This window comes from Myxocyprinus asiaticus, chromosome 43, assembly GCF_019703515.2.
Source record: "Myxocyprinus asiaticus isolate MX2 ecotype Aquarium Trade chromosome 43, UBuf_Myxa_2, whole genome shotgun sequence".
In the NCBI taxonomy this organism is placed as follows: Eukaryota; Metazoa; Chordata; class Actinopteri; order Cypriniformes; family Catostomidae; genus Myxocyprinus; species Myxocyprinus asiaticus.
This window is the reverse complement of record NC_059386.1, coordinates 18,939,637-18,967,633: the sequence shown is the minus strand read 5'-3', so window position 1 is coordinate 18,967,633 and position 27,997 is coordinate 18,939,637. Positions and strand designations below refer to the sequence as shown.

Genomic DNA, 27,997 nt, shown 5'->3' with positions numbered 1-27,997 from the left:
GTTTTGCTATGGTTTCCGGGTTGAACGACATGTTTCCTCGAAATGGTGTGCAACGGGCTTTGAGGTATGTTTTCTCTCGTTTTGTGGGTGTGTCAGAGGTGTTATCCAAACAGCATTGACATGTATATAAACCCCGCCGTATTAAAAAGGCAGTGCGCACAATGGATCCAACTAAAGTCCTTTACAAATGTGTCCACTGCAGCTTGGTGTATGCAACGATTGAAGACATTAGAAGAAATGTTTGCTTTGTCATCCTGAAATGCGCAGCAAATATTGGATCACCATAATTAGGAACCACAGTTTCCACATATCCCTTCACTCGATTGGGATGTTTTCTGTTATTCTGGACGGCAAGGGCAGTGACTGTAACATCGAGCGTATTTTGTAGTATTAAACACTTATTTAAACCGATTTCATCAGGCTCCAAAAATTCTTCGAAAAGAACGCAAAGAATGGCCTTCTCAGCTGCCATAGTTCCAACGCTTGCGTAACACAACATGGTGTTCAACGCAACACTGTTTCCGTTTAAATAAACGTTTTGCTATGTTTCGTTTCGTCAGGGCTGAACGTGCCCCAGTACATCACGTGTTTGGTCAGACGATTCCGCCGGCAGCAGCAGATCACGTGATCAGTCAGCTGACGCAATATAAACTCGCTCGGGAGGTGATGTGTTTGTCAAGACACAACTGTTGTCATGTTCACTGTTTGCAGCTGCTGAAAATACGGCTAGGCTTTTGGTACTATTTGGCTTTCTGCTTGTTTGCACAGACACTCACTCTTAATTCACTGGTTTTAATCAAGGATAACACCTAGACATTTTACCCCAAGTGTCTTTCGGCATGAGGCTTGCAGGATTCGGGCTGTCCACCGTCTGCGGTGTTTTCATAGTCTGGACATTGTTTTCAGTGCCGCTGGCTTCTTCATACCCTCTTGAAGGAGGAACAGATGGACCCGAGCTGAGGTTCGTGGATCAGATTGATCGATTTAAGGTCGGATTCAACTGGCACAACGTCTCCTGCACGATGTGTAAAGTCATATTTACCACTGTTGATATTGCGCTGATGGTGAGAACTGCTTTTCCTTGAGTTTTAAACTATTTTAGCTTCCTATTTGTAATAAATGTTGACATTTTTGAAAAGTTATGAAAGGGTGAATCTCACGAAACCTGTTAAGAACATGTGTCATATCTCATGGGTCATATTTCACCCCAAAATAAAATATAAAGAAATAAAATCATAATTTGCTTCAAGAAGAGGAAGCTTATTTAAGGACCATTAAACATTTTGCATTGTGACATTTACATGAAAGTTAAGTACATTCATTTCACAAATCTTTCATTAAAAGAATAATATTATTTAAAATGTTTATTTATAAATCATGTTAATATTTGTAGTATACTGCCTTAAATTTATGTGTTTTTTTTTTGTTTTTTTTTTTTTACTTTTATTATAGTAAGAAATCTGTATTAGAGTAATGAGAATTGCCATTGAGCATTTTTACACACATTGGCAGCCAAAAGTTTGGAATAATGTACTTGCTGTTTTGGAAGGAAATTGTTACTTCAACTAAAGGTGGCATTCAACTGATCAAAGTATAGTCAGGACATTACTGATGTAAAAAACAGCACCATCACTGTTTGAAAAAAGTCATATTTGATCAAATCTAAACAGACCCCATTTCTAGCAGCCATCACTCCAACACCTTATCCTTGAGTAATCATGCTAAATTGATAATTTGGTACTAGAAAATCACTTGACATTATATCAAACAAAGCTGAAAGCTATTTGGTTCATTAAATGAAGCTTAACATTGTCTTTGTGTTTGTTTTTGAGTTGCCACAGTATGCAATAGACTGGCATGTCTTAAGATCAATATTAGGTCAAAAATGGCAAAAAAGAAACAGCTTTCTCTAGAAACTCATCAGTCAATCATTGTTTTGAGGAATGAAGGCTATACAATGCTTGAAATTGCCAAAAAAAAACTGAAGATTTCATACAAAGGTGTACACTACAGTCTTCAAAGACAAAGGACAACTGGCTCTAACAAGGACAGAAAGAGATGTGGAAGGCCAGATGTACAACTGAACAAGAGGATAAGTACATCAGAGTCTCTAGTTTGAGAAATAGACACCTCACATGTCCTCAGCTGACAGCTTCATTGAATTCTACCTGCTCAACACCAGTTTCATGTACAACAGTAAAGAGAAGACTCAGGGGTGCAGGTCTTATGGGAAGAATTGACACTTTTGAAACAGAAAACAAAAAGAAAAGGTTAGAGTGGGCAAAGAAACACAGACATTAGACAACAGATAATTGGAAAAGAGTGTTATGGATCTTAACCCCATTGAGCTTCTGTGGGATCAGCTAGACTGTAAGGTGCGTGAGAAGTGCCCGACAAGACAGCCACATCTATGGCAAGTGCTACAGGAAGTGTGGTGTGAAATGTCACCTGAGTATCTGGTCAAACTGACAGCTAGAATGCCAAGGATCTGCAAAGCTGTCATTTCAGCACGTGGAGGATTTTTTTAATGAGAACTCTTTGAAGTAGTTTAAGAAGTTTTGAATATTTTTTTTCAAATTGTAATTTTTCAAGTTATTAATGTCCCGACTATACATTGTGATCAGTTGAATGCCACTTTGGTGAATAAATGTACCAATATCTTTCCATAAGAGCAAAATCTGTACATTATTCCAAACTTTTGGCTGCGTGTGTGTGTGTGTAATAAATATGATCCATTAATGTAATGAGAATTTTGGGGGAATTTAATGGTCCTAAAATGTGTGCTTAATATTCATAAAGGGACATTTCACCCAAAAATGAAAATTCTGCAAACTGGGCTGGTTGTGACGTAATCACAAGAACATTCTGCAGTCAGTATAGGCAATTTATAAAATAAATGTATATGGCCAATTTATACCAGACCAGCTTCCAAGATTGTCATAATCACGGTGACTGACTAGTTCTTTATCTACATTCACAGTTCAAATGTTGACGTAATCTAACTACAGACATTCAAATCTGTTTCTGCACCACTGGCACAGAGATCGGGTTATACACTTGTCATTATATTCACAGTTAACAAATACCTTTGAGGCAGCTGTCTTCAGTTTCTGATATTACTGGAACACTGTACTGGTTCAACTGCATGTTCTTATGTATGGGTCCCTCTTTTTATGTGTCTTAAATTGTTTGACAGTTTTTTATTGTTTGTGTCTGCATTCAACAACGTTACACAAGCACAATACGCCCTGTGTTTTATACCAATTTTAAAGCAGCATATTGCATTCGACATTGTGTGACGTGAAGAGTTAAGGGTTAAAGTTATTTCCTCTTCCCCAATAATAGGATGCAAAGCAATATTTGTTCATTATCCTACTTAGTCTAATGCTGCTGACTTTATGAATGATCTTCGATATCAATCTTGTCTAACTGTGACTGTCCCTCTTTAAAGAAGAATAACACTAAACCCACATAGGTTTTTTTAAACACCGTTTAAATCATAACTACTTGCATAAACATCTGGACTTGTGTATAACGGAACATCTCCTTATGGTTCAACACGTGTCTACAAACAACATAGAATCCACTTTCATTCATTTTTGGCTTTTTTTATTTTTTATTTAGGTTCCGTGGCTTTTGTAGATCAGTGGTTATGGACCGATCAGACAAATGCACTTTCCACTAAGAAAAGTAAAAATATGCAAAATGGCACGTTTACACATTTAAATGAATATCAAATGCTAAAACTACATTGATTTACCAGGAATATACTGTAATGTCTGTTGTTGTTTATGCTTGAGGACTTGCCATTGGCTGTCCTCATTGCATAATTAATGAGGTACCTCTGTGCAGGTTTTGGGGACTGTTTGGTGTGTTTTTAATTCACATTTAAAAATAATCGGTAGTTATAGTTATGTTTAATGTTAATTATGTTGTTTTATGACATGGGTTTATTTTTTAGTTACCCTGGGTGAGATTAGTGTTCCTTTGATTTAGGTGTGATACTGTTAGAGGATATAAAGACTTTGAAAGCTTTTCAAAGCTTTGAATTAAATGACTCGTAATATGATTCGCTGTTTCTAAGTACTTGAAATTCCACACACCTGCTGATGAACCAATATGATGCATGTTCTGAAACATTGGTCCGAAACGATTGATTTGTAAAAGTTTCAGAGCTTTAAGAAGTGAGTTTGTTACATTGTGAGTCTGTGTGTTAATCACTAGTTTAGGTTAATCGGAGCCTGGACTATTGATTGCTTGAGCAAGACATCAGTTTGATCTTTGTCTATCAAGAGCAGGAAAGCAATGACTCAAAGCAGCTAGTAGTCATTTCTGTTCAGTCAATTTCCACACTATACTTGTTTTAATGCATGCTGCCGGTCCCGGCGGCCCTGGATTCACACAACAGTACATTTGGGGGCATCAAAGGCATTTATATGATGCTCAAAAATGCTGTTGACAGTAGGTAGGTAGGAGCAACCTGCAATTCTTCAAACTTTGTAAAGCTTGTTTTCATCCATGTTTGTTTTTTATCATACAAACAATTTATTAAATGTTAGAAACGAGTAAAATTAAAGTAATTGGAGTCTGAACTGTTCAAAACTATGAAAAAAATAATAGTTTATGTAACCTTCATCTTTGTTCACAGAGTGACACCAACACGGAGCGTGTGGCACATGCTGTTGGAGAGGCCTGTGCCCGACTGCACCTGGCTGACGCACATGTATGCCGAGAGATCACTGAGCTCTTCCGAGAAGATTTCATCCGTGCGCTCCAGGTGTCCTTCCTCTGGCCCTCGGAGGCCTGTGCTCTGCTTGTGGGTCCAGCATGTGGTCATTTCGACATCTATGCCCCCTGGAACGTATCCCTGCCGCGGGTACCCAAACCTCCAGTTACGCCACCCACCCCTCCCAAACAGGGCTCTCCAAAAAGCAGGATCCTCTTCCTCACCGATATCCACTGGGATGCTGAGTACACAGAGGGCAGTGTTGTCGATTGCAAAGAACCGCTGTGCTGTCGTAATGAATCTGGGAGGGCCAGTTGGAAGCACCATGGAGCCGGACACTGGGGCACCTATGGCAAATGTGACCTTCCTCTACGTACAGTGGAGAATCTGCTCCAAAACGTAGCCAATTCGGGGCCTTGGAACTGGGTGTACTGGACAGGAGACATTCCAGCACACAACGTTTGGTCTCAAACCAGAACTCAACAGCTGAATGAGCTCAGTACTATCTCTAGACTTATACTGAAACATCTGGGGCCTAATGTAACAGTGTACCCTGCGGTGGGAAATCACGAGAGCACGCCAGTAAATAGTTTCCCGCCTCCGTTTGTACGTGGGAATATGTCTTCCCAGTGGCTGTATGACACCATGGCGAAAGAATGGGCCCACTGGCTGCCTGAGGATGCCCTGGAGACTATACGGTAAAACATAAATGCTCTTCCATGACAGTGACCATATTTATAACTGCGTATTCACACTGAGCACTTTATTAGGTAAACCTACTTATTCATGCGACTAATCAGCCAATCCTGTGGCAGCAGTGCACTGAATAAAATCATGCAGATACAGGTCAGGAGCTTCAGTTAATGTTCACATCATCCATCAGAATGGGGAAAAATGTGATCACATTGATTTTGACCGTAGCATGATTGTTGGTGCCAGATGGGCTGGTTTGAGTATTTCTGCAGGGTTTCCGTGGGTCTTAAGTCTGAATTCGCCCTTCCGCAAATGAAGGCCTTAAAAAGGTCTTAAATCAGAGCAACGAGTCTTAAATTCATAAGGTCATTGTATTAAATGTTATGAGGGATTGTTTTTTGGTTGCTGTTTAGTAGGGTGACCAGACATCCCATTTTTAAGAGGTGTGTCCCGACAATGTAATTATGTCCCGGTTTCAGGAGGTAGGCTCACTAATTTTTTTTTTCTAATTACATTTAATGTACTCATTTTCCTTCTCGCTATTGTCTTTGGTATTGTTTGCAGAGAAGTGAAGCAATTTTGATGCGTCGCACGTTGATTTGACGATACTTTAGTCTTTCAGCAAATCCGCTGAAATGTATCTGGTTACCTTGGCAATGATGTCATGCGCTTGGCGTGCACTCTTTGTCGTCCTGACAGTCAGCGCAAGTAGAAATGCACCAATAAAAATTAGTTTAACAATGAGCTAAAAGAAGCCGATCCATTTCTTTTGTGTAACACTTGAATATGTAAGCGAGTATTTTTCTGTCACTGTTAATGTTCATTTCCCCACGAGCACAGAGGTAAATCAGACAGTGTCACATTCAGACAGCTACACTGAACTGTTTACTTAGTGCAAGCACTTATATGTTGATGTTGGGGTTGTATTTTGAATTTTAGGACTTTAAAAATCTGGTCACCCTGTTTAATTTATTTTAGAGTGAAGACTAGGCTTAATTTCTGCACCACACAGCTTGCATTAGATTGCTAAATGTTCATTGAACAGTATAGGTGGCGGTATGTGCTGCTCAGTACGTGACAGCAGTGCCGTTGAGGAATATAGCTGGTACAGTGGGTCTGATCAGAAGGTTTAAGTTATTTCCACATTCTGGTGGTTGGGAGCAGAAGTATTCAAGCTTTAAGATACTTTTTGTAAAATGAGTTAAAAAGTAATGGAGATCTATTGAAAGTTGCATTTTTAAACTTTGAAGTGTTGCTACAAATATAGTGCTCCCTAGAAACATACATTTAGAGAACATATTGACATATTGTGTTCCCTTCAATTGATTCCTTACATTTTCTTTAGTTGGTCTTAAAATGTCTTTAAAAAGTCTTAAATTTAGCTTCATAAAACCTGCAGAAACCCTGATCTGTAACTGCTGATCTCCTGGGAATTTTCTCCCACAACAGTCTCTAGACTAGAGTTTACTCAGAATAGTGCCAAAAACAAAAAACATCCAGTGAGACAGTTCTGCGGACGGAAACGCCGTGTTGACTAGAGAGGTCAACGGAGAATGACCAGACTGGTTCGAGCTGACAGAGAGGCTACGGTAACTCGGATAACCACTCTGTACAATTGTAGTGAGCAGAATAGCATCTCAGAATGCACAACACCTCGAACCTTGAGACGGATGGGTGTTCCTAATAAAGTGATCAGTGAGTGTAGATCTGAAATGTTATCAGTTAAAAAATGCACTTGGATATGCCTTAGTAACGCAGATGTTTAATTTAAAATGTGTTCTTCAGACATGGTGGTTTCTACACTGCAGAAGTTGAGCGAGGTTTGAGAGTGGTGTCTTTGAACATGAACTTTTGTGCTAGAGAGAACTTCTGGCTGATGGTAAACTCTACAGACCCAGCAGATCAGCTCCAGTGGCTTATTCGCATACTACAACAGGCCGAGAACAAGGGAGAGAAGGTAAGAAGATCAGAGAATCTGCCCTGCTATCCATTTTTATCTTTCTTTTTTTTTCCTCCCAAAATGAAATGGTCATTTACCCACACATGTTTGTTACAAACCTTGATGACTTTCTTTCATTTGTGAAACTCAAAAGGAGATGTTAAGCAGAATGTTAGGGACTGAAAGTCTCAGTTAGTATTCACTTTCATTGTAAAATAGCCTATTTATTGAATATTTGATAACACTTGGACAAAATCAGAAAATGTTTTATGTAGATGTTGAAGCCTTTACATTCTTGTAAGTTTAAGTTGCTTCCATCTGGCCGCAGATATAATCTGCCAACATGTAGGGCAAATAGACTTAACTCATTTGTTCCAGCTGCCATTGGCTTTTTAAATAATTCAATGTGATTTTTTTTTTTTTAATTTATTTTTTATTTTTTTTTTGTATCTATTGTCCATTTATTAATGTTTGTCTGATGGTTGTGTGTTTACTGCTGACTGTATGACAAATTGCCCCTCGGGGACAATAAAGATATCCTTGACCTTGCTGCAGCAGTTTAATTAGTTGCAACTTAAGTGTTACTGTGTGTGGGTTAGTGGTTACTGTTTAAACAACCAGCCAACATGTTATGAGTCAGACCAGCTAAAAGTGGATGTGTGACAGGTGGTTCTCAATGTGCTATATGCAGTGTTTCACAGTTTGGCTTTAATTGCAATTTTCTGCTGCATTTCTTTTGTTTTTCTTTGTATCCTATAGCTGAAAATTCTTTTTTTATTTTTTTTTTTTTTTATCCTATTCATTTATCATGAAAAGAGAATCAAGAACAACATAAACAAACTTGTAAGGCCTCTACCCTTTGCCAATCTGGTAATCTTCCCATTATCCATTCCACACACTATACTGCTGCATCTCTAGCCAAAGATTTGTCTGTATCTGGTTTTTGTTAGGTTCACATCATTGGTCACATCCCCCCTGGACTCTGCCTGAGCAGTTGGAGCTGGAATTACTATCATATAGTCAACAGGTCTGTGACTTTTTCTGTAAATACATTCTTTGCCCCATTTTAGTGTACATAATGAGTAAACTTTGATCTGTTGTAATGCATAGCTAGGTCAACATGGCGGCGTGACTTCAGCCGAAGGGGTTGGAATAGTTCTTCTGTCTTTTATGATCGCAAGTGTCATAATTTTGGAAAAAATTGGGTCATGTTGACTATAACTGACTGTTCAGATAATGGTCCCAAATGTCCACTTGCCATATACGTGTACATAAGAAAATGATTAATGATTGACTTAAGTTAACTCTTTACAGTACAGTTCCTTTATACATTTTATATAATTCACGTATATAAAATGTATGAAATGTATACGCGCGCACACACACTTTGTGTGTGTGTACGGTGTATACATTAAGGTATATAAATTAGGGGTGTAAAACGATATCGTATCATATTGTATCATACGATACGACGCTCACGATTCAATACCATATGTATCGTACGATATATAAACAAACACATTAGTGTAATTAAAACCAAGCAGCACAACACTGAGGGCTGCGAAACAATCTCCTCCCACGAGAGGCAGCGCTGAGCGCTCACAGGAAACACAGAGCAACACACAGTATATAGGCGAGAGGATCGATGACAAACGAGAAGTATATTGTAGCATTACAGCTTGTCCAATTTGCCAAACAATGGTGTCATGTCCCAGCGCAACAGTACATCAAACATGTTGTTTTATTTACGCCGACATCACCACGAAAATCTGTGGATTTGCGACGCAAAAACAGCAGCAGTAAAGTTTCATTTAACATCCAGCCTCTCCCAGACGACACGGAGCATGACACTGAGCAAGACGCTCATAAGTAACAAAAACAAGCTTATTCAAAAATCTGACAATGTAAGAACCCGCGATTACATGACACTTGTTCTCTGCTTTTGACGTTAAATGAAAACTGATATTAGCACAACATTTGTGCACATTATATGCTGGTAATTACGGCGGTAATGTTTACATGCAAAGTGATTTGAGTTTTTCTCATTACATTAAAACAAAATAAATGCAGTGCTATTGTTTTAGTTACTTTAATGTAGATCTCTGCTTGTTGTTGCCATTGTCAGACATTTGATTTAAAAGACATTGATGTTGAATCCTTGAATGAGTTTGAGCTAAACATTTATGGGCGCTTTTGTTTTTTGTTTTTTAATTGTATCGTGAAGCTTTGTATTTTATCATGAAATTTGTGTATTGTTACATGCCTTATATCACTGATCAACCACAATATTAAAACCACTGACAGATGAAGTGAATAACATTTATTATCTCTTTACAATGGCACCCGTCAAGGGGTGGGATATATTAGGCAGCAAGTGAACAGTCAGTTCTTGAATTTCATGTGTTGTAAGCAGGAAAAATGGGCAAGCGTAAGGATCTGAGCAACTTTGACAAGGGCCAAATTGTGATGGCTAGACGACTGGGTCAGAGCATCTCCAAAATGGCAGGTCTTGTGGGGTGTTCCTGGTATGCAGTGGTTAGTACTTACCAAATGTGGTCCAAGAAAGGACAACCAGTGAACCGGCGACAGGGTCATGGGTGCCCAAGGCTCACTGATGTGCGTGGGGAGCGAAGGCTAGCCCGTCTGGTCCGGTCCCACAGAAGAGCTACTGTAGCACAAATTGCTGAAAAACTTGCTGGTCATGATAAAAAGGTGTCAGAACACACAGTGCATCGCAGCTTGCTGCGTATGGGACTGCGTGGCTGCAGACCGGTCAGAGTGCCCATGCTGACCCGTCCACCGCTGAAAGCGCCTACAATGGGCACATGAGCGTCAGAACTGGACAATGGAGCAATGGAAGAAGGTGGCCTAGTCTGATGAATCACGTTTTCCTTTAGATCATGTGGACGGCCAGGTGCGTGTGCGTCGTTTACCTGAGGAAGAGATGGCAGCAGGATGCACCATGGGAAGAAGGCAGGCCAGCGGAGGCATTGTGATGTTCTGGGCAATGTTCTGCTGGGAAACCTTGGGTCCTGGCATTCATGTGGATATTACTTTGACATGTACCACCTACTTAAAGATTGTTGCAGACCACGTATACCCCTTCATGGCAAGTGTTCCCTGATGGAAGTGGCTCTTTCAGCATTATAATGCGCCCTACCACACTGCATAAATTGTTCAGGAATGGTTTGAGGAACATGACAAAGAGTTCAAGGTGTTGATTTGGACTCCAAATTCCCCAGATCTCAATCCGACTGAGCATTTGTGGGATGTGCTGGACCAACAAGTCCGATCCATGGAGGACCACCTCACAACTTACAGGACTTAAAAGATCTGCTGCTATCGTCTTGGTGCCAGATACCACAGGACACCTTCAGAGGTCTTGTGGAGTCCATGCCTCGATGGGTCAGAGCTGTTTTGGTGGCACGAGGGGGATCTACCCGATATTAGGAAGGTGGTTTTAATGTTGTGGCTGATCGGTGTATATACACATTAGGGCTGAAACGATTAGTCAACGTTATCGACAATAAAAAAAAATTGTCAAAAGTTCTCTTGTCAAATAGTCATTTGATCTCATTTAACGTTAACATGAGATCACAATAAACTCTGATGACACCCGAGTGCAGCTCTGCAGTTCGCGCCTGACTGAGGAGAGGAAGAAAACAGCTCACAGTCCAGATGCACTCTAAACATTCCAAACAGCTTCAGGTGATGTAGATCGCAAAGTATGAGGGAATTATAATGCAAAAATACAAACTAAGTAAATACAGAAGCACTCTTGTTGTGAAATAAGCAGAGCTGGAGCTGCTGCTCCGCTGAAGCAAAACTTGCGTGTCGAGCATCTTTAAAGGAAACATCACACCGTTACATCTTAAATTCAGATATATTTAATGCGTTAGAGCTTTCTTAAAGTTCAAATAATATGGAAGCAGATCATGTAAATAACTACAAACTCCGAAACTGGCATTTCTCTGTGCAGTCAGCGCCTCTTCTATGAGTTGCACAGATGTCCCGATCTAAGGGGGAGAGATTGAAACTGCACCCGGCTGATGCACACTCTGTCACGCGGACACTCATCCCTCAAGTGCGGACGCTTAATGCAGCTAGATTATAACATGATGGCTCTTGACTTATTGAATCATAATATATGTGTCACTGTGCATTTCTTATCGTGAAGAAAATTGGCAATACACAGCTTTATTAACTTGAGTTAAAGATTGATTGAAGTGAACAGAAAGGTGAGAGAGGAAGTCTTCACCTCATTATATACCGCAACAAAATACGTTTTTGTTTTGGCTTGTTTTCCAATATAAATATCTAAAACTCCTTTTAAAACAACGTACATTTTCTTTAGCAGCTATACTGCAGAAGAAAAAAAAAATTATCTGAGAATGTTGCATATAATATTAAAAATACAAATATTTTAAAATATCTAAATCCTTTAAAAAAGATGCAGACTATTTAGACTTGCTTTTAGAGAATAGATCATGAATAAAAGTATATTTTGTCTTTACTGCACTCACAGAAGTATAACTAAGTGAAAAAACACACTTCTATACAAAATACACTTATATTTAAGATACATTCTCTTAAAGCAAGTCTAAATATCTTAAATGTTGCTTCTCAAGTAAATGTATCTTGTTTTAAGGATTCTTAGGCATAAATGGAAAACAAGACAAAAACACTTAACAATAGTTGGCAAATTGGCAAAGTTTTTTTTTTTTTTTTTTCTCTCAGTGAATGTCCTTTTAGAGGTATTTTTAAAAGATGATTTTGTCCTCTTTATTGTTAGTAAACACGTTTAATACAACCTTTTAAGTCGGTGCACAAGCTGAATAGTTGTTTAATAGCTAATGATTAATCGTTGAATAGTCGAATAATCGGTCTAATAATCAATAGATTAATCGATTATTAAAATAATTAGTTGCAGCCCTAATACGTGTGTGTGTGTGTGTGTGTGTGATATCCAGTATACTGTATTTATATAATCTATCTGACACTTCATCAGATGTTATTTTTCACAATGTTTAACAAATGTATTTATGTTTGTTTCATTTGCCAGGTATGAGAGCACAATAACTGGTCAGTTTTTTGGACACACGCACGTTGATGAGTTTCAAATGTTCTATGATGAGAAAACATTGAGCCGTCCACTGGGTGTGGCTTTCATTGCTCCAAGTGTCACCACATATGTCAACCTAAACCCAGGTACAGTTCACTAAACTATATTAAGGGTTCCCATTTAGAAATATCTTAGATCATGGAATTTTAAAATGGTGTTTTCCAAGTCTGGAAAAGTCATGGAAATTTCTATAGTGAAAATGCATTTCTTTTCTGTGCTCTCCAAGTTTAATCAAAATTGCTATTTTCTAGAGTAAAACTTGCCTACAGCCATAGTGTGATTTGTGAGCAAACCGGTTCACAAATTGGTCTAATTGATACATAAGCAGCATATCAGTCTAAATGAGATCAATGATTAAATATAGCTGCAAGCAGCAATTACGGGGCCAAGCGGGGGTGAATTAAATCACTTGATTGGCATGGTAATTTCACTGTGACACAAGGTCTCATGTTTTTTTTGCTATAACATTCCCCTTTTAATACGGCCAGGATATCGTGTGTATTACGTTGATGGAAACTACTCAGGCAGCAGTCGCATGGTTTTGGATCATGAGACCTTTATTCTTAACCTCACACTGGCCAACAACCAACCGGAAAGCCCAGTTGAACCCACAAAACCAGATGCCAACCCATCATGGACCTTATTGTACCGCGCTTCTGAGGCCTACGGTTTGTCCACCCTCTTTCCATCAGACTTGGACAGTTTAATCAAAGTATTCCTCAATGATGACCATGTGTTCCAGCTATTCTGGCACCTTCATCATAAAGGCCACGTATCGGAGCCCTGCAAGGACACTTGTAAGACAGAACTCATCTGCTTCCTGCATAGTGGACGCTACGACCTTCTAACGCAGTGTAAAGTACTACCTGCGAATGGAGAGGTTGTTCGCTCTGTTAGGAAAACAATGTGTTGATTTGAGACCAGTCCAACTGGCATGAACCAATGTCCTGTTAGTATCATAATAGCCACAGAGCACTAATCAATTTAAAGGGATCGCCCAAAAATGAAAATTGTCAACATTTACCTACCTTCATGTTGATCCAAACCTGTATGACTTTTTCTTTTGTGGAAGACAAAAAGAGTCCCAAACTCATCTCTTTTGTGCTCCATAGAAGAAAAAGCCATATGGGTTTAAAAAACATGAGGATGAGGAAATTACAGAATTTCCTTTTTTTTTTTTTTTTTTGGGCGAACTATCCCTTTAAAACCAAGCCAACATCACAGGGACTCTCTTTTTTTTTTTAATTTTTTTTTTTTAATACACACAATTGTAGCATTTGAGTCATTTGGTGTAATGTATGTTTGTCTTTCAGAGATTATCCAACTGTCCAACATTTTTGCTGTTCTTGTTTTACAGATTGTTGCATTAATATTACTGTAGCTAATGACCGTTGTTGGTTTTCAATGTCATAACATATGTGATCAAGAAAACTCAACCATATGCTTCCCCTAGCAAGGGAAAAATAAATGTCAGCGATTTTCATAAAGACATTTGTAATTTAGTGCAATGACCCTGCGTACTAAGAAAATGTATTGGTTGAAATTGAATCAAGTGGTATGTTGGTGCCTTAAAGATGACTTGTACTCCTAAAAACCACAACAGCTCAAACTTTTGTCTTCTTTCTCACTTATCTTTGTGAATGCGTCACTGTGGAGTGAATTGTGGGCAGTTGCTCTACATGTGTTAGGTTGATTCAGGAAATAACACATGTACACTGGAGCCTGTTCAAGGCTAATTGTATTTGATTACGATGTTGATTCAGCCCCATGTCATCATACACACAATTTGTTTTAATGGTCAAGAAAAAATATTGGAACAGATTCTGTTGAGAACAGTTACTTTCTTGTCATGTAATCTTTTTCTGACTTTGTGAAAATCGCTTCACGCTTGCTGACAATTTTGCAATTATGCACTATGCACTATGTATACTGTGACTTTTTGAATGTTGAAATCATGGATTATCTGATGCAGGTTTTGATTGAGTAAATAAATATTTGGCAAATTCTTTGTGATTGTGTGTAGTCAAGCCTTTTTTTTTTCTTTTATTTTTTCATTAGTGTTCTGGTAGGTTAGAGGGTAACTGTTTAGATTCTGTTTAGACAGAAGTTATATTTCAATGTGTGAACTTGCAAATAGGAGACACCTTTTGATTTCACTAACAAATGGATGCAATGCGGGGAAGTACCACAAGGGGGCATAGCAAATAACATACCCATTCTGTGAACTAACGCTGCCACTAGCAACTAGCAATTTACAGACAAGTGGGATTTCTCAAGACGCCTATTCTACCGACATCTGTCAGGTAGTAGGGACATTTTATGTGTGGTATTTCTAAAAAATAACAACAGCTTTAATCGGCTCAAACAATGCACATAAATAAGTTTCCTAACTACAAAGGTTGAAGTATTTAATTTTCCACTTTAGCAGGTGTTAGCTTTAAAGACAGCGTACTTGTTTATTTCTGTGTACTCATTATATCCAGAGAAGAGAACCATTTAAAACTACTGACAAAACCAACTAGAACCACCAATATAAAAAAGTCAAACATGCAAGAGTGTTGCTATTCATTCTTAAAGGGATATTTCACCCCAAAATAAATTTCAAGTCATTTATTAACCCTAATGCCATCCCAGATGTGTATGACTGACTTCTGCGGAACACAAATTAAGATTTTTAGAAGAATATCTCAGCTCTGTAGGTCCTCACAATGCAAGTGAATGGTGGCCAGAAATCTGAAGGTCCAAGCGGTTAAATCCATATCTTTAAAAGCGATATAATAGGTGTGGGTGAGAAACAGATCAAGTCCTTTTTCACTAAATCTCCACTTTCATATTCACATCTGAAAGTCACATGTGGTGCCTGTTTAGTTTCACTTTCACATGAAGTGAAAGTAGAGACTTATAGTAAAGAAGGACTTAAATATTGATTTGTTTCTCACGCACACTTGTCGTATAACTTCTGAGGAGGCGGATTTAACCACTGGAGTCATTTGGATTACTTTTAGCTATGTGGCCTTTGTGATTTTTGGAGCTTCAAATATCTGGTCACCATTCACTTGCATTGTAAGGACCTACAGAGCTGAAATATTCTTCTAAAAATCTTCATTTGTGTTCTGCTGAAGAAAGAGTTATACACATCTGGGACAGCATGAGAGTGAGTAAATGATGAGATCATTTTAATTTTGGGGTGAACTATCCCTTTCAGGTACTTGTTCAATTTCTCTATACTGAAAATTCTAAATTTGTGCATTTCTTAAAAAATAAAATAAAAAAAAGACAACTGGGAAAATATGATTATTTGTTTCCTTTTTAAAGCTTAAACATATGATGACAAAGATATTTCATACACAAAAACAAACAAAAAAATCCCGTTCATATCACATTTCTGTTATATCTGTAGGTTTATCTGGAGTGTTTACATTGGATTCAGTTTGTAGTTTATCATCAGTATACATTAAGAGGGATATGGAAGTATATTAATGAAAAATGTCTTTGAAACAAAAAAGTACACTGAATTGCACTAATTGAAAAATAAACACATTGCATTAACAGTGCTTGCATTTTTGGGGGATGCAGTTTCATGTGGTTGTATATTTAAGCTATTAATATTTCAACTGAAATCATTTCACACAAAATGTTATTAAAAATCTAATAAGAAAAATTTACCTTCCACGAGACTGAGCCGTTGGACCTTTCCAAAACCCCACACTCCAAAGATAACAAATCTTCAACATTGTGCAGAAACGGTTAAAAACAACAGCAGTAAAATAGTGCCCTCTACTGACAACTGTTATGAACAACAAGGCTTAAAATTGTCAGTAAGCCTCAATAATTCGCTGCAACCACAAAACTATGAAAATGTGCAAAATGATTGAAAGTGTCACTGTCTGCGGTCACATTTTTGTTTGTTGTTTACAAAGTCTACAGCTGTCACAGAGACAGGTGAGATATCTTACAACATTTATTTCATTAATATCTCTCAGGGATTAGGAAAATTTTTTGCATACCTTTCCATGAAAAAAAAAACTGCATACAGCACCTTTAATATTCTGTCCATTATATTCTGCTTAGCAAATTTGCATCTAAAATTTCAGTGTTAAAATTCGGTTTGAAACTCAACAGTGGTGAAGCATAGTAGCTAGCAAGTGAAGATTGTGTATCGGCATTAATACTGTTGATTTCCAACTGAAATGTAACCACTGAAATTTAAAAGGTGAATTTGCAAAGCAAAACATTACAGACTGAATATTACTAAAATAAAAATGACATTTAAAAAAAAAAAAAAAAAAATCGGAATATTTTGGAAGGTGAATATTTATTACTGAATTTGTAATGGTGAAATTTTGTGTGAAATGTTTTCAATTGAAATATTCACAGCTTAAATCCAAAAATCTGAAATTGCATTCCCAAATTAAACACTGTTAATGCAATGCATTTATTTTTTATTTAGTGCACTTCAGCATGCCTTTTAAAATACTTCCATAGATATATAAGCACCACCCCTTTATATCACTTTACCATTTTTAAGAGAGTACAAAAAAGGTAAACAATTACACATCATTACAAGTAATTCATGGCCCAGTGTGTAGCAATCTCATCAAGGGTCAGTAAAAGACAATGTCACACCAAAGTCCTCCTTATAGATGTCCCAAGTCTTAGATTTGTGTGGATTGTCCAACTCTTCCCTTGAGAGATGGAGCCTAGGATGCAAACATCAAAGCAACAGTGTTTAGTGAGCGCTTCAAAGGAACTATAGAAAACATCCAAATCATCTCTCAATCAAGCACTCTGTCCCAACTACTGATAAAGACCTACCTGTTGTTCTCTACAAAGGAGGTGTTAAACCAGAAATAGAATGGACAGTCCTCGTACCCCTTTGGCAGACCCTGGGAAGAGAGAAAAAGTAATGTTCAAGCAACAGGGAAAAGACATTTACTATCAGTCAAACTCATTTAAACTACATAAAAAGAAACAGTTCCATAAAAAACCTCATAAAAGATATGGGTAACTCACAGCAGAGGACTCAAACATGACCTTTACATCACCAGTTACAACAGGCCCTTCATGTAAACTGATCACCACTGCATTGTTGCCAGTGTCAGGAAACATCTGAAAAAAATACAACAAACATGACAGGTCAACCAGATTGGAACATGTTCCTGGATCATCATCCTTTATTGTTCCAGAAACGACATTCCTATAAACCAAGCATAGCCCTATCTCTAAAATCACAAAGATTGGTTAATGATGTTCCAGAACCAGAAACAAATGTTGATCCAGTTAGGCAGCTGGACTAGGCGACATCCAAAAAATTATTTGTTGCATCCTTTTAACATGACAAACAACTCCAGTTAGTGACACTTACTGCACAGTTCTCCTGTTTGGCACAAACACTCTGAAAGACCAGTTCTCCTTTCACTATGATCCTCACTTTTAGGTCACTCCCGTTACCCTTTCCTACACCTGTAGAACAACCACAGCACAACCAATGGGGGAAAATACATTATGTACACTAGTATATACAGTGTTGGGTGTAATCTGATTACAAAGTCATTAGCTATTGTAATCTAATATTAAAAAAATAAAAAATAGTGTAATGAATTACATTTGAAAGTCAGATTAGCTACTGACTTTTAATATAGTTAATTACATATAAGTACTCATATTTCAAAATAATATTTTTTTTTTTTATGTAGAATACATTAAAACATGAAATATGTTCATGTGGCTCATAACAGTGTGCAGCCCATAACGAGTCATTGTAAAGTAGATACTCATCTTACCGATTGGAGTTGTGTGGAAAGTGAAAAATGTTTTAGAAAGTAACTAAAAAGTAATTAATAATGTGATTAAGTAAACAGTAAGTATACCAATTACATTTTTAGAGAAGTAAATAGTCATTTGTAGAGGATTACCATTTTCAATAATTTACCCTTATAAACCAATCTTTGTTTACAGAGTAAAACATTTCTGTAAATATTGAGTAATTTGTCATGAATACCACTGATAAATATATTTGTATATTTTTATTAAATTAAGCAATTTTTTCCATTGTCATGATTGCTGATCTCAAATTGCGTCTGACCTGCAATGGAGTGAATTCGAATGCTCTTTATCTTCAGGCTCTTCTGAGGTGGCAGCTGACGGTTGTATTGGTTCTTCATGATCTCATAGTACCCAACATACCTGCTCTGCAAGTGCAAAAAAGAAAAGAACAATAAAACTGTAACAAATATATTACATTATATTCCATCTCCAGATTGAATTCATAGATTCTAATGTAGAGTCTAATTCTAATGTCTCACCTGAGAGGGAGTTTCAACACCTTGGAACTTTGAACTCATATTTTTATCAGTCCGTCTTTCCCCAAAGTAGTCCAAACTCTCCTGCAAAATTGTTTAGGAAAAAGAAAACTTACAGTCTTGGAAAGGCTCTAAATCTAAACAATCTAAATCAATATTAACCCTATAAAGTCATGCATACCATATTAGACACATGATATTCTAAAGCCTCTACTACATCATCAATGTGATGAATACTTTGCTGAAAAACTTGATGTATGCAATATACTAGATGTCTTCTGCCTACTGGTTAAGTTTCTGTGCTCTCCTGGAAGTAGAAGACCTTGTAATATAGTTTCTAAAATGTCCGCTGTGAAATTGTAGCTGGTTTTAATAAAGTAAAATAATAATATTTATATTATTACTGATATTTCAAAATGAGTATTTGCTGAATTGAAGCAACTTGTGCTTGGTTAAAATTTTGTACGTTATTTTAAAGAAAGTCACGCTGAAATGCGTGTATCAAATATGATACAACAGGCTTTTCAGGTATATCTCTCAATCATTACATTACATTCATGCCCACCAAAATAAAATAAAAAAACACAGAGCTTTGAAAATACTGACACATATTATTTTTTAAAGATATATTTAATGTGGGAACTGATATTTGCATGTATTTTTATATATGCAGCCTGCTCTGTCATTATAAAGACCTCATTGTTTAACATTACAAGCTATTATAATGTCAGCTTACCATAACCTCCTGAGACCCAGCAAGAAATGTGAACATTTTGCTTTTAAATGTCAATATAGCGTTCTTTGCATAAAAATCATATGATAATTAATGATAATATGGTCATATGATAATATATATACACAGTGGCAAGAAAAAGTATGTAAACCCTTTAGAATTATCTGGTTTTCTGGATAAATTGGTCATAAAATGTGATCTTATCTTCATCAAAGTATAGATTTAAGTGCTTTTTATAAGTCAAAGCAGCTCTAACCAACGCCTTTAATCTAAAGATATATGTATATATACACACACACACACACACACAGTATATTTCATATTTGATTTGATGTACTGAATTGAAATTTTCTACTTTTCAATATACCAAGGAGAGGAAGTTGTCATGGCCAAACATCCAAACATTTGGTATCTCTGAAAAGCCCAGGAAGTCCTCTTAAGGTACTCCAAAGATTTACTTATGTGGCATGTATGGGCTTAGAGAAATTTCTATAATAAAAATTAATTGCTGGGTCTCAGGAAGATAATGACCTTAAAGGTACCAAATATATATATATATATATATATATATATATATATATATATATATATATATATATAATATATATATATATATATATTAGATTTTGTCTATAGAATAAAAAAATAGCTCCATTTCAAAAGATTAAAATTTTATTAGACTACTATTTCATATGTCAGGCTTTATATAGTGTTAAAACACCTAATGTACCTGTGCACTCTCAAACTGGTCACTGTCAATGAGCCACGTGCACACCATAGTCCCGGTTCGTCCTGTTGGACAAAATCAGAACCTTTTAATATGTCAAAGTCAGAATTGTGATCTTGAAATTCACCAATTCACTAAATTGTATTTAAGAGGGTATGATAAGTAAAACTAATCAATAAATCAGTACTCATAAATTCACAAAATACCCCTTTAAGAAGTTACAATTATATGTAGAATATGTCATAGCTTTACAGTAAAGTTAAATTCGAGAGCACACATAGCACATCATCCAATAAAATGTCATCAAAAAAAAAAAAAAAAAAAAACGAACCTTTTCCTCCTTTGCAATGAATGGCAATCACATTCCTCGAATCTGCTGCCATCCACTCCCTAACACTGGCTGTGTAACGCAGCATGTCCCTAACAGTATCAGACCGAGATTAATGCACCTCATCAAGATCTTTCAGCATACATCAAAGAAAAAGTTTTTCAGGATTAGCTGTGATGACAGCACACTTACTCAAGCGACGGCACATTATGGTCATCTATCATAACACGCTCTACTCTATAGTGAAAGAATTGTGGGTCGTAACCCTTTTCACCTGAAACAAGAGGTCAAGTTAGGCATAATCTTTTTCATGTATATTTGAAACAAACAACATGGTTTGAAATGTACATTTATTGGCTATAAACGCAAAGACACTAGACACAGATAGGCAACAGAATTTTCTACTCACTACAGAGATTATACACCTTGTAGTGATCCGGATGTTTGGTGTCCAGGAATCTAGCAACCTCCTGAAATGCATCACATTTATTTATTGATGATCACACACTTGTTTTCATGTAATTTTTAACAAAAGATTAAAAGTTCAGTCATAACACTCTTAATGGCGCAAGCTGATAGGTTCTTTGAAAATGTAATCTGTTAAATCAGTCGGTTCGCATGGTGCAGATGATTGATCCTTCAACTTGCAATCTGTTAACCAATCAACTTGCATACTCTCGCTTTGTCTTTTATTTAAATTGCAGGTTGAAGTTGAACAATTGAGTTGTTTGCAGGTAAGTCGGTTTCACTGCAGCATACTCTGAAACCCTCCTCCTCCTCAGCACCACTTAAGCGCCACAACTTCTAAATCTGTTTCAAATGTTGTCTACGATGCTTACATAAAATACAGCATATTGCAACATTACTTGCTTGGAGAAAAGAAATGACAAAAAGTGTAGCGATTTCGTGTTTGGGTCCTGTTCTGACTTAAAATCTTACGGTACAGATCTGGTTTGGGCTTAAAATCTGACAGTGCCAGTTGGGTCAAGTAGGGTCCGGGTCGGGTTCGGGCTTTATTTTAAGGCTGGTGCAGACCTCTACTTGCCATATTTATTATAACACCTTAAATTGATTCCAAGAGTTGTCATGACTGAACTACATTCTGAACATCTGCTAAAATATTTATTCACATTCCTTATCCTAAAATGAATGAAAATGCTCTTAAACTCTTGTCAACTTACTCTGATGGGGTTCCGATAGAGTGCCTGCTTACCAGAAGATGGAAAGGACATGGCAATGACTCTTTCTGAGAGGAGAAAGAGAAAAAGAGTGTGTGACGAGGAGGAGGGCGGGGCGGGGCCGGGCCATGAGTGCGCACTGCCGGCCCCCAATTGGGCAAATCAGCCGAGGAGAGGGATAAGGCCGAGCCGGATGCGGCAGTTCGAGAGAGAGAGAGAGCCACATGCAGCTGCCGTGTGTGTTTATGTTGTGTCATGATCAGTGAGTATTTCTTTTGGAATCCCCACTCGGGAGATCATTTTGAAGAGTGCTTTTGCAACACTACGTGCTAAGATGTTGCATAGAGACACTGCTTCCAGATATCGTGTTGCATAGTCCACCAGAACTAATACAAAGCGATGCCCGCGTGCAGTCCGCTCTAATGGCCCGACGAGGTCCATGCCAATTCTCTCGAAGGGAAACTCGATCAACGGCAGAGGGCGCAATGGTGCTTTTGGGGTGGCCGGTGGATTCACCAACTGACATTCACAGCACTCTGCACACCATTTGTGTACGTCACCATGAATGCCTGGCCAAAAGAAATGGGCCATTATATGGTTCAAAGTCTTTTTCGTGACCTAAGTGACCAGCCATTGGGTTATAGTGAGCTGCCTGGAAGAGTGGTTCCCACCTCCTCCTTGCCCATTTTAACCCTGTTACATTGGTGCCGAAGCCCGGGAAGGAGGAGGGATACGCTGTCGTGGAGTCCTCGCCACTGCTGTCCGCCCAAAGAAGCAGCCGCGGCTGTCCACTGGGGGACGGAGGAGTCGCTGCCAGGGGCGGAGGGGCTCGCTACCAGCCGCCAGAACGTGGAGGGGCGTTCCATCCGGGGAGGAGCAGCTGTCATCTACCAGAGGGTGAAGGAGTGGATGAGGACCAGGTGACGGCATGTCTGGGAACTGGCGAGCTCCACCTTGCCCTTTCCCTCTCCTCTTTTCCCTCCTCTTGTCTCCCTCCGAGGTCTCGAAAGGTGGGGGAAGCCTGCTGGCAGGCGCAGCCAAAAGGGCAACGCCCCCCCTCAGAAGGGGGGTGGGTAATGTATGTTATGCCCGGGGTTCCCAGGCCTGAGGCAAAGGAGGGAGGAGTGTGACGAGGAGGAGGGCGGGGCCAGGCCCCAATCAGGCTAATCACCCGAGGAGAGGGATAAGGCCGAGCCGGATGTGGCAGTTCGAGAGAGAGAGAGCCACATGCAGCTTCTGTGTGTGTTTATGTTTGTGTCTTTTAAGTTATCATTAAACATTATTTTGACTGTTCAGCCGATTCCTGCCTCCTCCTTGCCCATTTGAACTGTGTTACATTGTTTATTTTTTGTTTTTTTTAGTGAACACTTTTTTTTTTTTATGAAAACAAAAAACACACAAACATAAACAAACACGGCAGCTGCATGTGGCTCTCTCTCTCTCTCTCGAACTGCCGTATCCGGCTCAGCCTCATCACTCTCCTCGGCTGATTAGCCCGAATGGGGGCTGGACGTGCGCACACACAGCCTAGCCCCGCCCTCCTCCTCGTCACACAGTGATGATCATGTTTCAAGTTACTGTACTTCATAAAAGGTGCATTTGATGCTAAATAAATGAATAAGACAAATCAAAAAGAGAACTGACAAAATGACTAAATATTAGCTGACTGCATCAAAAAGCAAACCAAGGAAGGCAACCAAACCTGTGACATATGTGAGGTCCAGATCAAACCCATCTTTTTGGTACCGTCTTTTGTTTTCTGACACCTGTGTAAATTCCAGACACATTCAGAAATCACATCACAATAAATTATCATAATCAGATTATTATAACAATATTAGACGTTAAACGTTACTGTTGTGTTTAAGTCACTCACCATTCTCCTGGTAACTTTTTCAAGCTCTTTCTTCTGAGAGGCCAATCTGAAGATGCGTACCAAGATAACGATCCTAAGAGATCTCAGGAATGTGACAGCCCTGCAAACAGAGTCAAATATCAATAAAACAGATGTTACTGCAACTGTTGTGAATGACTACCTCAAAAATGTGAGCATCAGATATGATTTAACACAAAAAAAGTTCTCTGTGCTGTACCTGGGAATTAGGCTGGCTCCTGAGAGATCGGAAAATGTGTAGATCATGGTGACTACCAGCGTAATGGCTACAATAACAGCATCCATAATATTCAGCTTTGAGCTGAAATACACCTTGAATCTGAGAAATAAGATGGAAATAAGACTTTGTCTTTTAAACCAAGTCTTGATTATACTCATAAAAGTAGTGCTTTTTCTCTCTAGGAAACTTGTCCAGAGAGATAAAAAATAATTTTTAAAAAGCACTGAGGGCAGGGAAAATGTGTTTCCTGTAGATAACTTCCTATCATGAGGGACATATCATGTGAAACAAGACCATTACAGGGGCATAAATTCTTGTCCATTTATGCTTTCTGTAATGGCTCTGTATTTGAGTCGCGGATGAAACAGTGAAAAGAAATAGTATGTGAACCCTTTGGAATTACCTGCATTTATGTATAAATTTGTCTTAAAATCTGGTTTGATCTTCATCTAAGTTACAATAATGAACAAACACAATCTGTTTTAACTAATAACACACACATTATTGTATTGTTCTTGTCATTCAAACGTTCACAGTATAGGTTGTAAAAAGTATGTGAACCCCTAGGCTAATGACGTCTAGCTAATTAGAGTCAGGAGTTGACAAACCTGTCATCCAATTAATTAAACGGGATTGGAGGTGTGGGTTAGAGCTACTTTGACTTCTTAAACGCACTTAAACATTTTGAGTTTGCAATAAGAAGCATCTGCTGACATGGACCAGGCCTCGCTAAAAAAGAGATCTCAGAAGACCTATGATCATGTATTACTGCTTTGCAAAAAGCTGGAAAGGGTTACAAAGTTATCTCGAAAAGCTTAGTTATTCATCTGTCCACAGTTGACTATTTAGTACTGTGACTACTCTCCCTAGAAGTGGCCATCCAGTTAAGATGACTCAAAGGGCATACCCCAGAATGCTCAACGAGGTAAAAAAAGAACCCTATAGTCACAGTTTAAGACTTGAAGGAATCATTGGAACTGGTTAACATCTCTGTTTATGAGTCTACTATAGGGAAAACATCAAATAGGCATGGTGTCCTGAAGAAAGTTATTGTTTTCCATCAAAAACATTGCTGTGCACCTGAAGTTTGCCAAAAACTACCTTGACACTCCACAACGCTACTGGGGAATCTTTTTGAGTACTGATAAAACTATGGTTGAATTGTTTGGGAAGAACACGCAGCACTACGTATGTCGTAAAAAGGGCACTGCATACCAACATGAAAACACCATCCCAACAATAAAGTACGGTGGAGGGAGCATCATAATTTGGGGCTGCTTTGCTGCTTCGGGGCCTGGACCGCTTGCCATCATCGAGGGAAAAATTAATTCCCAAGTTTATCAAGATATCCTACAGGATAATGTGTGCAAGCTGAAGCTCAGTAGAAGTTGGGTGATGCATCAGGAAAATGACCCTAAACATTGAAGTAAATCCACTACAGAATGGCTTCAGAAAAAGAAAATCCACCTTTTGGAGTGGCCCCAGTCAGAACCCAGATCTTAACCCAATAGAGATGCTGTGGAACAACCTCAAGAGAGCCGTTCACACCAGACATCCAAAGAATATGGCTGAGCTGAAGCAGTTCTGTAATAAAGAATGGTCCAAAATTCCTTATGAACGTTGTGCAGGCCTAATCCGCAGCTACTGGAAATGCTTGGTTGAGGTTACTGCTGCCAAAGGAGGATATTAAATCCAAGGGTTCACTTACTTTTTCCACAGCACTGTGAATGTTTAATGGGATGTGTTCAATAAATATATGAAAGATTATAATTGTTTGTGTGTTGTTAGCTTAAACACATTGATTTATAATTAATTCAGAATACCAGCTTATTCCAGAGGGTTCACATACTTTTTCTTGCCACTGTATGATGCTATGAAAGAAGATGTTAAAAGAACAATCATTAAACAGAAAAACTACAAGTAGTTGAAACACTACTAACCCTTCCACATAAACACGGAGCAGCACATCAATGAGGAAAAAAAAGGAGATGGCGAGGGAAACGGCCTCCAGTGCGCTTCCCACTTCACGGCTCTTGTTGGAAAAGGACAAATCCACAATGACCAGAACAATGTCCACGATGATTAGTACCAGGCCAAAAACACTGCAAATTACAACAGGAGTGTATCAATTTTCACAAAAAAACAAAACCTTTTCACAAAAAGTAAATATTACAAAGACTTTAAGATGGCAACTAATGCCATGTCACAGTAACGCACACAAAGAACCATTTGATACAACTAGGACTTTATCTAAACAACTAGAGGCCTTGAGAGCCTTTTTATGCAGCATTTAGAATAAAATGATGACACTCACCGAAATCCAAAGGACATCACAAAAGGAGCTATTGTCTTTCGGACACGCCTAAAAAACAGACAGAAGACAGTGTGAGAAATGACAACGTCCAGAGCAACATGCACATTTTAATTGTCAACAAATAGTAGCCTACACTTAACTTACTGGTACTTGGTGTCTGGCTCCCCACTCTCTTCCTTTCCATCATCGATCTGCACCTCTGCCTCCTCTTTCACTCCATTACTGGACCACATATAAAGCAGAAACACAAAATACGAGAAGATGACAAAGATGACAAAATGTAAAATATTTATTCTTGCAGAAGGTTTACAACACTTCAGCTCTTACTGTCATTTCTTAAGCATGGCTTCTGGGAGTGCTGCTGAATTACTCATTTAAAGATGAGGGAGCAAAGGTCATAATACTGTTAAAGTGTTAGTAGCTTTAATTGAATGTTATTCACTTACCCATTAACTTCCTTAGAATCTAACCCAGGGGTAAAATGCACTGACGTCATTTTTTTTTTTTTAAGGGAAAGTTGCAAGGTTTTTAAATTTCTCTCTAAAAATGGGAAAGAAACATAAAAAATTAAAAAAATAAAAACTTCAAATGAGGTTGGGGTTGATCAAGTTAAACCAGTTACAAACATATATGCAATATCGTAATTCAAATATTAAATATTAAATACAATGTACACACACACATACATACAATTATTATATATATTATCAAATTCAAATATAAAAGAGTATTGAAAAATAAAGTATAATTAGGTCTAACTAACACAAACATGACACAAGTATATGAATACTTACTTTACACCTATAAATCCTCCGAAGGTACAGATTCAAGGTTTCAGATGTGGACTGAGGACTTCTTTTCCTGTTTAATATTCCATGGATCACTAATCCCAAAGTTGATGGTAATAATCTGTAACCAGAAGGTTTCTAAATCAAGCACAAAACCCTAAATTAAATTAAATTAAACAAAGTTCTGAAAATTAGGCATGCACTTTTCAGAAAGCTGATTTTTCCCCCCCCCCCAATCATTTATTTGTCATAATCTTAACAAGTTCATGTCAACGGAATGTGAGCATTAGGAAGAGTGATACAAACCGAACAGCACATCCGGGAAAACTGTTTTCCTTCCCTTTGCTTTGCTTGCAGCTTTTCTCTTTTCAGCTCTCTTCAAAAACACACATTCCTCCGACAGCTTTTCTGCGTTTCATCTCCCCTGATTTTCTTTACGAACACTGACTGTCTCGTGATTTTTGGTTTTACAAAGGAAGGAGGTTCAAAGGTTGGCCGTAGTTTTCTTATTTCTTCCATACACACTCAGGCCGCCCCCTTCTCCTCTCTTCTCCTGTTGCAGACGTAGCGGTTTCTCCACTTCCTGATGCGCACTGAGGGCACACAAAATCAGTATCAACGAGCGGTAAAGGTGAAAATAAAATTAAATGTGCTTCCTTTAAATTAATTGATCTGTTACAACTCTGTAGTGTTATGATATCTCTCGCTTTCATTATTTTAACCATACTTGCACCTTAAGTTCATATTGCTGTCATTTAAATGTCACTGTGAGGCTACTACCCAGCTAACAATTTTTGGTTCCCAGAACATACATTTTTAAGGTTTGTTTTTGGTTAGCCAGGAAAGTTTTCTTTACAGAAATAGAACGTTCTTTTTAGGTTTGCAGAACGTTCCCCTAACGTTCTTTTAACGTTTAATCAACGTTCCCCTAATGTTCCGTTAATGTTCCCCAACCTCAATTTTCAACATATTTATATTTACATATTCATACTTTCATACATTAATAATAAATAAAACAATCAGTCTATATGAA

At 38.0% G+C, this 27,997-nt stretch overlaps 2 protein-coding genes across 3 annotated transcripts; one reads left to right on the top strand and one right to left on the bottom strand.

The window, feature by feature from the left end:
• Positions 1–165: 165 nt before the first annotated feature.
• On the top strand, positions 166–14,493 carry LOC127433265 (sphingomyelin phosphodiesterase-like). Its single transcript, XM_051684984.1, has 6 exons — positions 166–1,064; positions 4,649–5,424; positions 7,205–7,376; positions 8,309–8,385; positions 12,421–12,566; positions 12,969–14,493. Exons 1-6 carry the CDS (start codon positions 840–842, stop codon positions 13,391–13,393), a joined length of 1,821 nt encoding a protein of 606 aa, XP_051540944.1. The 5' UTR covers positions 166–839; the 3' UTR covers positions 13,394–14,493.
• On the bottom strand, positions 13,644–27,591 carry tpte (transmembrane phosphatase with tensin homology). Of its 2 annotated transcripts, none has more exons than XM_051684985.1 (20): positions 27,271–27,591; positions 26,971–27,102; positions 26,623–26,716; positions 26,321–26,398; positions 26,177–26,224; positions 25,803–25,964; positions 23,842–23,961; positions 23,625–23,724; positions 23,451–23,514; positions 21,752–21,816; positions 20,980–21,040; positions 20,763–20,844; positions 20,574–20,662; positions 20,246–20,307; positions 18,786–18,866; positions 18,566–18,671; positions 17,846–17,943; positions 17,494–17,589; positions 17,296–17,366; positions 13,644–17,180 (listed from the first exon to the last, which is right to left on the bottom strand). In XM_051684985.1, exons 3-20 carry the CDS (start codon positions 26,670–26,672, stop codon positions 17,078–17,080), a joined length of 1,536 nt encoding a protein of 511 aa, XP_051540945.1. In that variant the 5' UTR covers positions 26,673–26,716; positions 26,971–27,102; positions 27,271–27,591; the 3' UTR covers positions 13,644–17,077. The 2 variants fall into 2 exon arrangements, with proteins under 2 accessions (XP_051540945.1, XP_051540946.1); XM_051684986.1 differs by having other exon boundaries at positions 26,971–27,085.
• Between the last annotated feature and the right edge of the window lie 406 nt (positions 27,592–27,997).

What these genes read in the sequence shown, in the direction of transcription:
- LOC127433265 (XM_051684984.1), top strand. Translation starts at nt 840, where the DNA reads ATGAGGCTTGCAGGATTCGGGCTGTCCACCGTCTGCGGTGTTTTCATA. An exon ending in CCGAGAACAAGGGAGAGAAG is followed by an intron (nt 7,377 to 8,308) that starts GTAAGAAGATCA and finishes GGTTTTTGTTAG; the next exon opens with GTTCACATCATTGGTCACAT. An exon ending in TACTATCATATAGTCAACAG is followed by an intron (nt 8,386 to 12,420) that starts GTCTGTGACTTT and finishes TTCATTTGCCAG; the next exon opens with GTATGAGAGCACAATAACTG.
- tpte (XM_051684985.1), bottom strand. Translation starts at nt 26,672, where the DNA reads ATGACGTCAGTGCATTTTACCCCTGGGTTAGATTCTAAGGAAGTTAAT. An exon ending in ACCAGTTTGAGAGTGCACAG is followed by an intron (nt 18,867 to 20,245) that starts GTACATTAGGTG and finishes ACAATTTTGCAG; the next exon opens with GAGAGTTTGGACTACTTTGG. An exon ending in TCGAATTCACTCCATTGCAG is followed by an intron (nt 17,944 to 18,565) that starts GTCAGACGCAAT and finishes GTTGTTCTACAG; the next exon opens with GTGTAGGAAAGGGTAACGGG.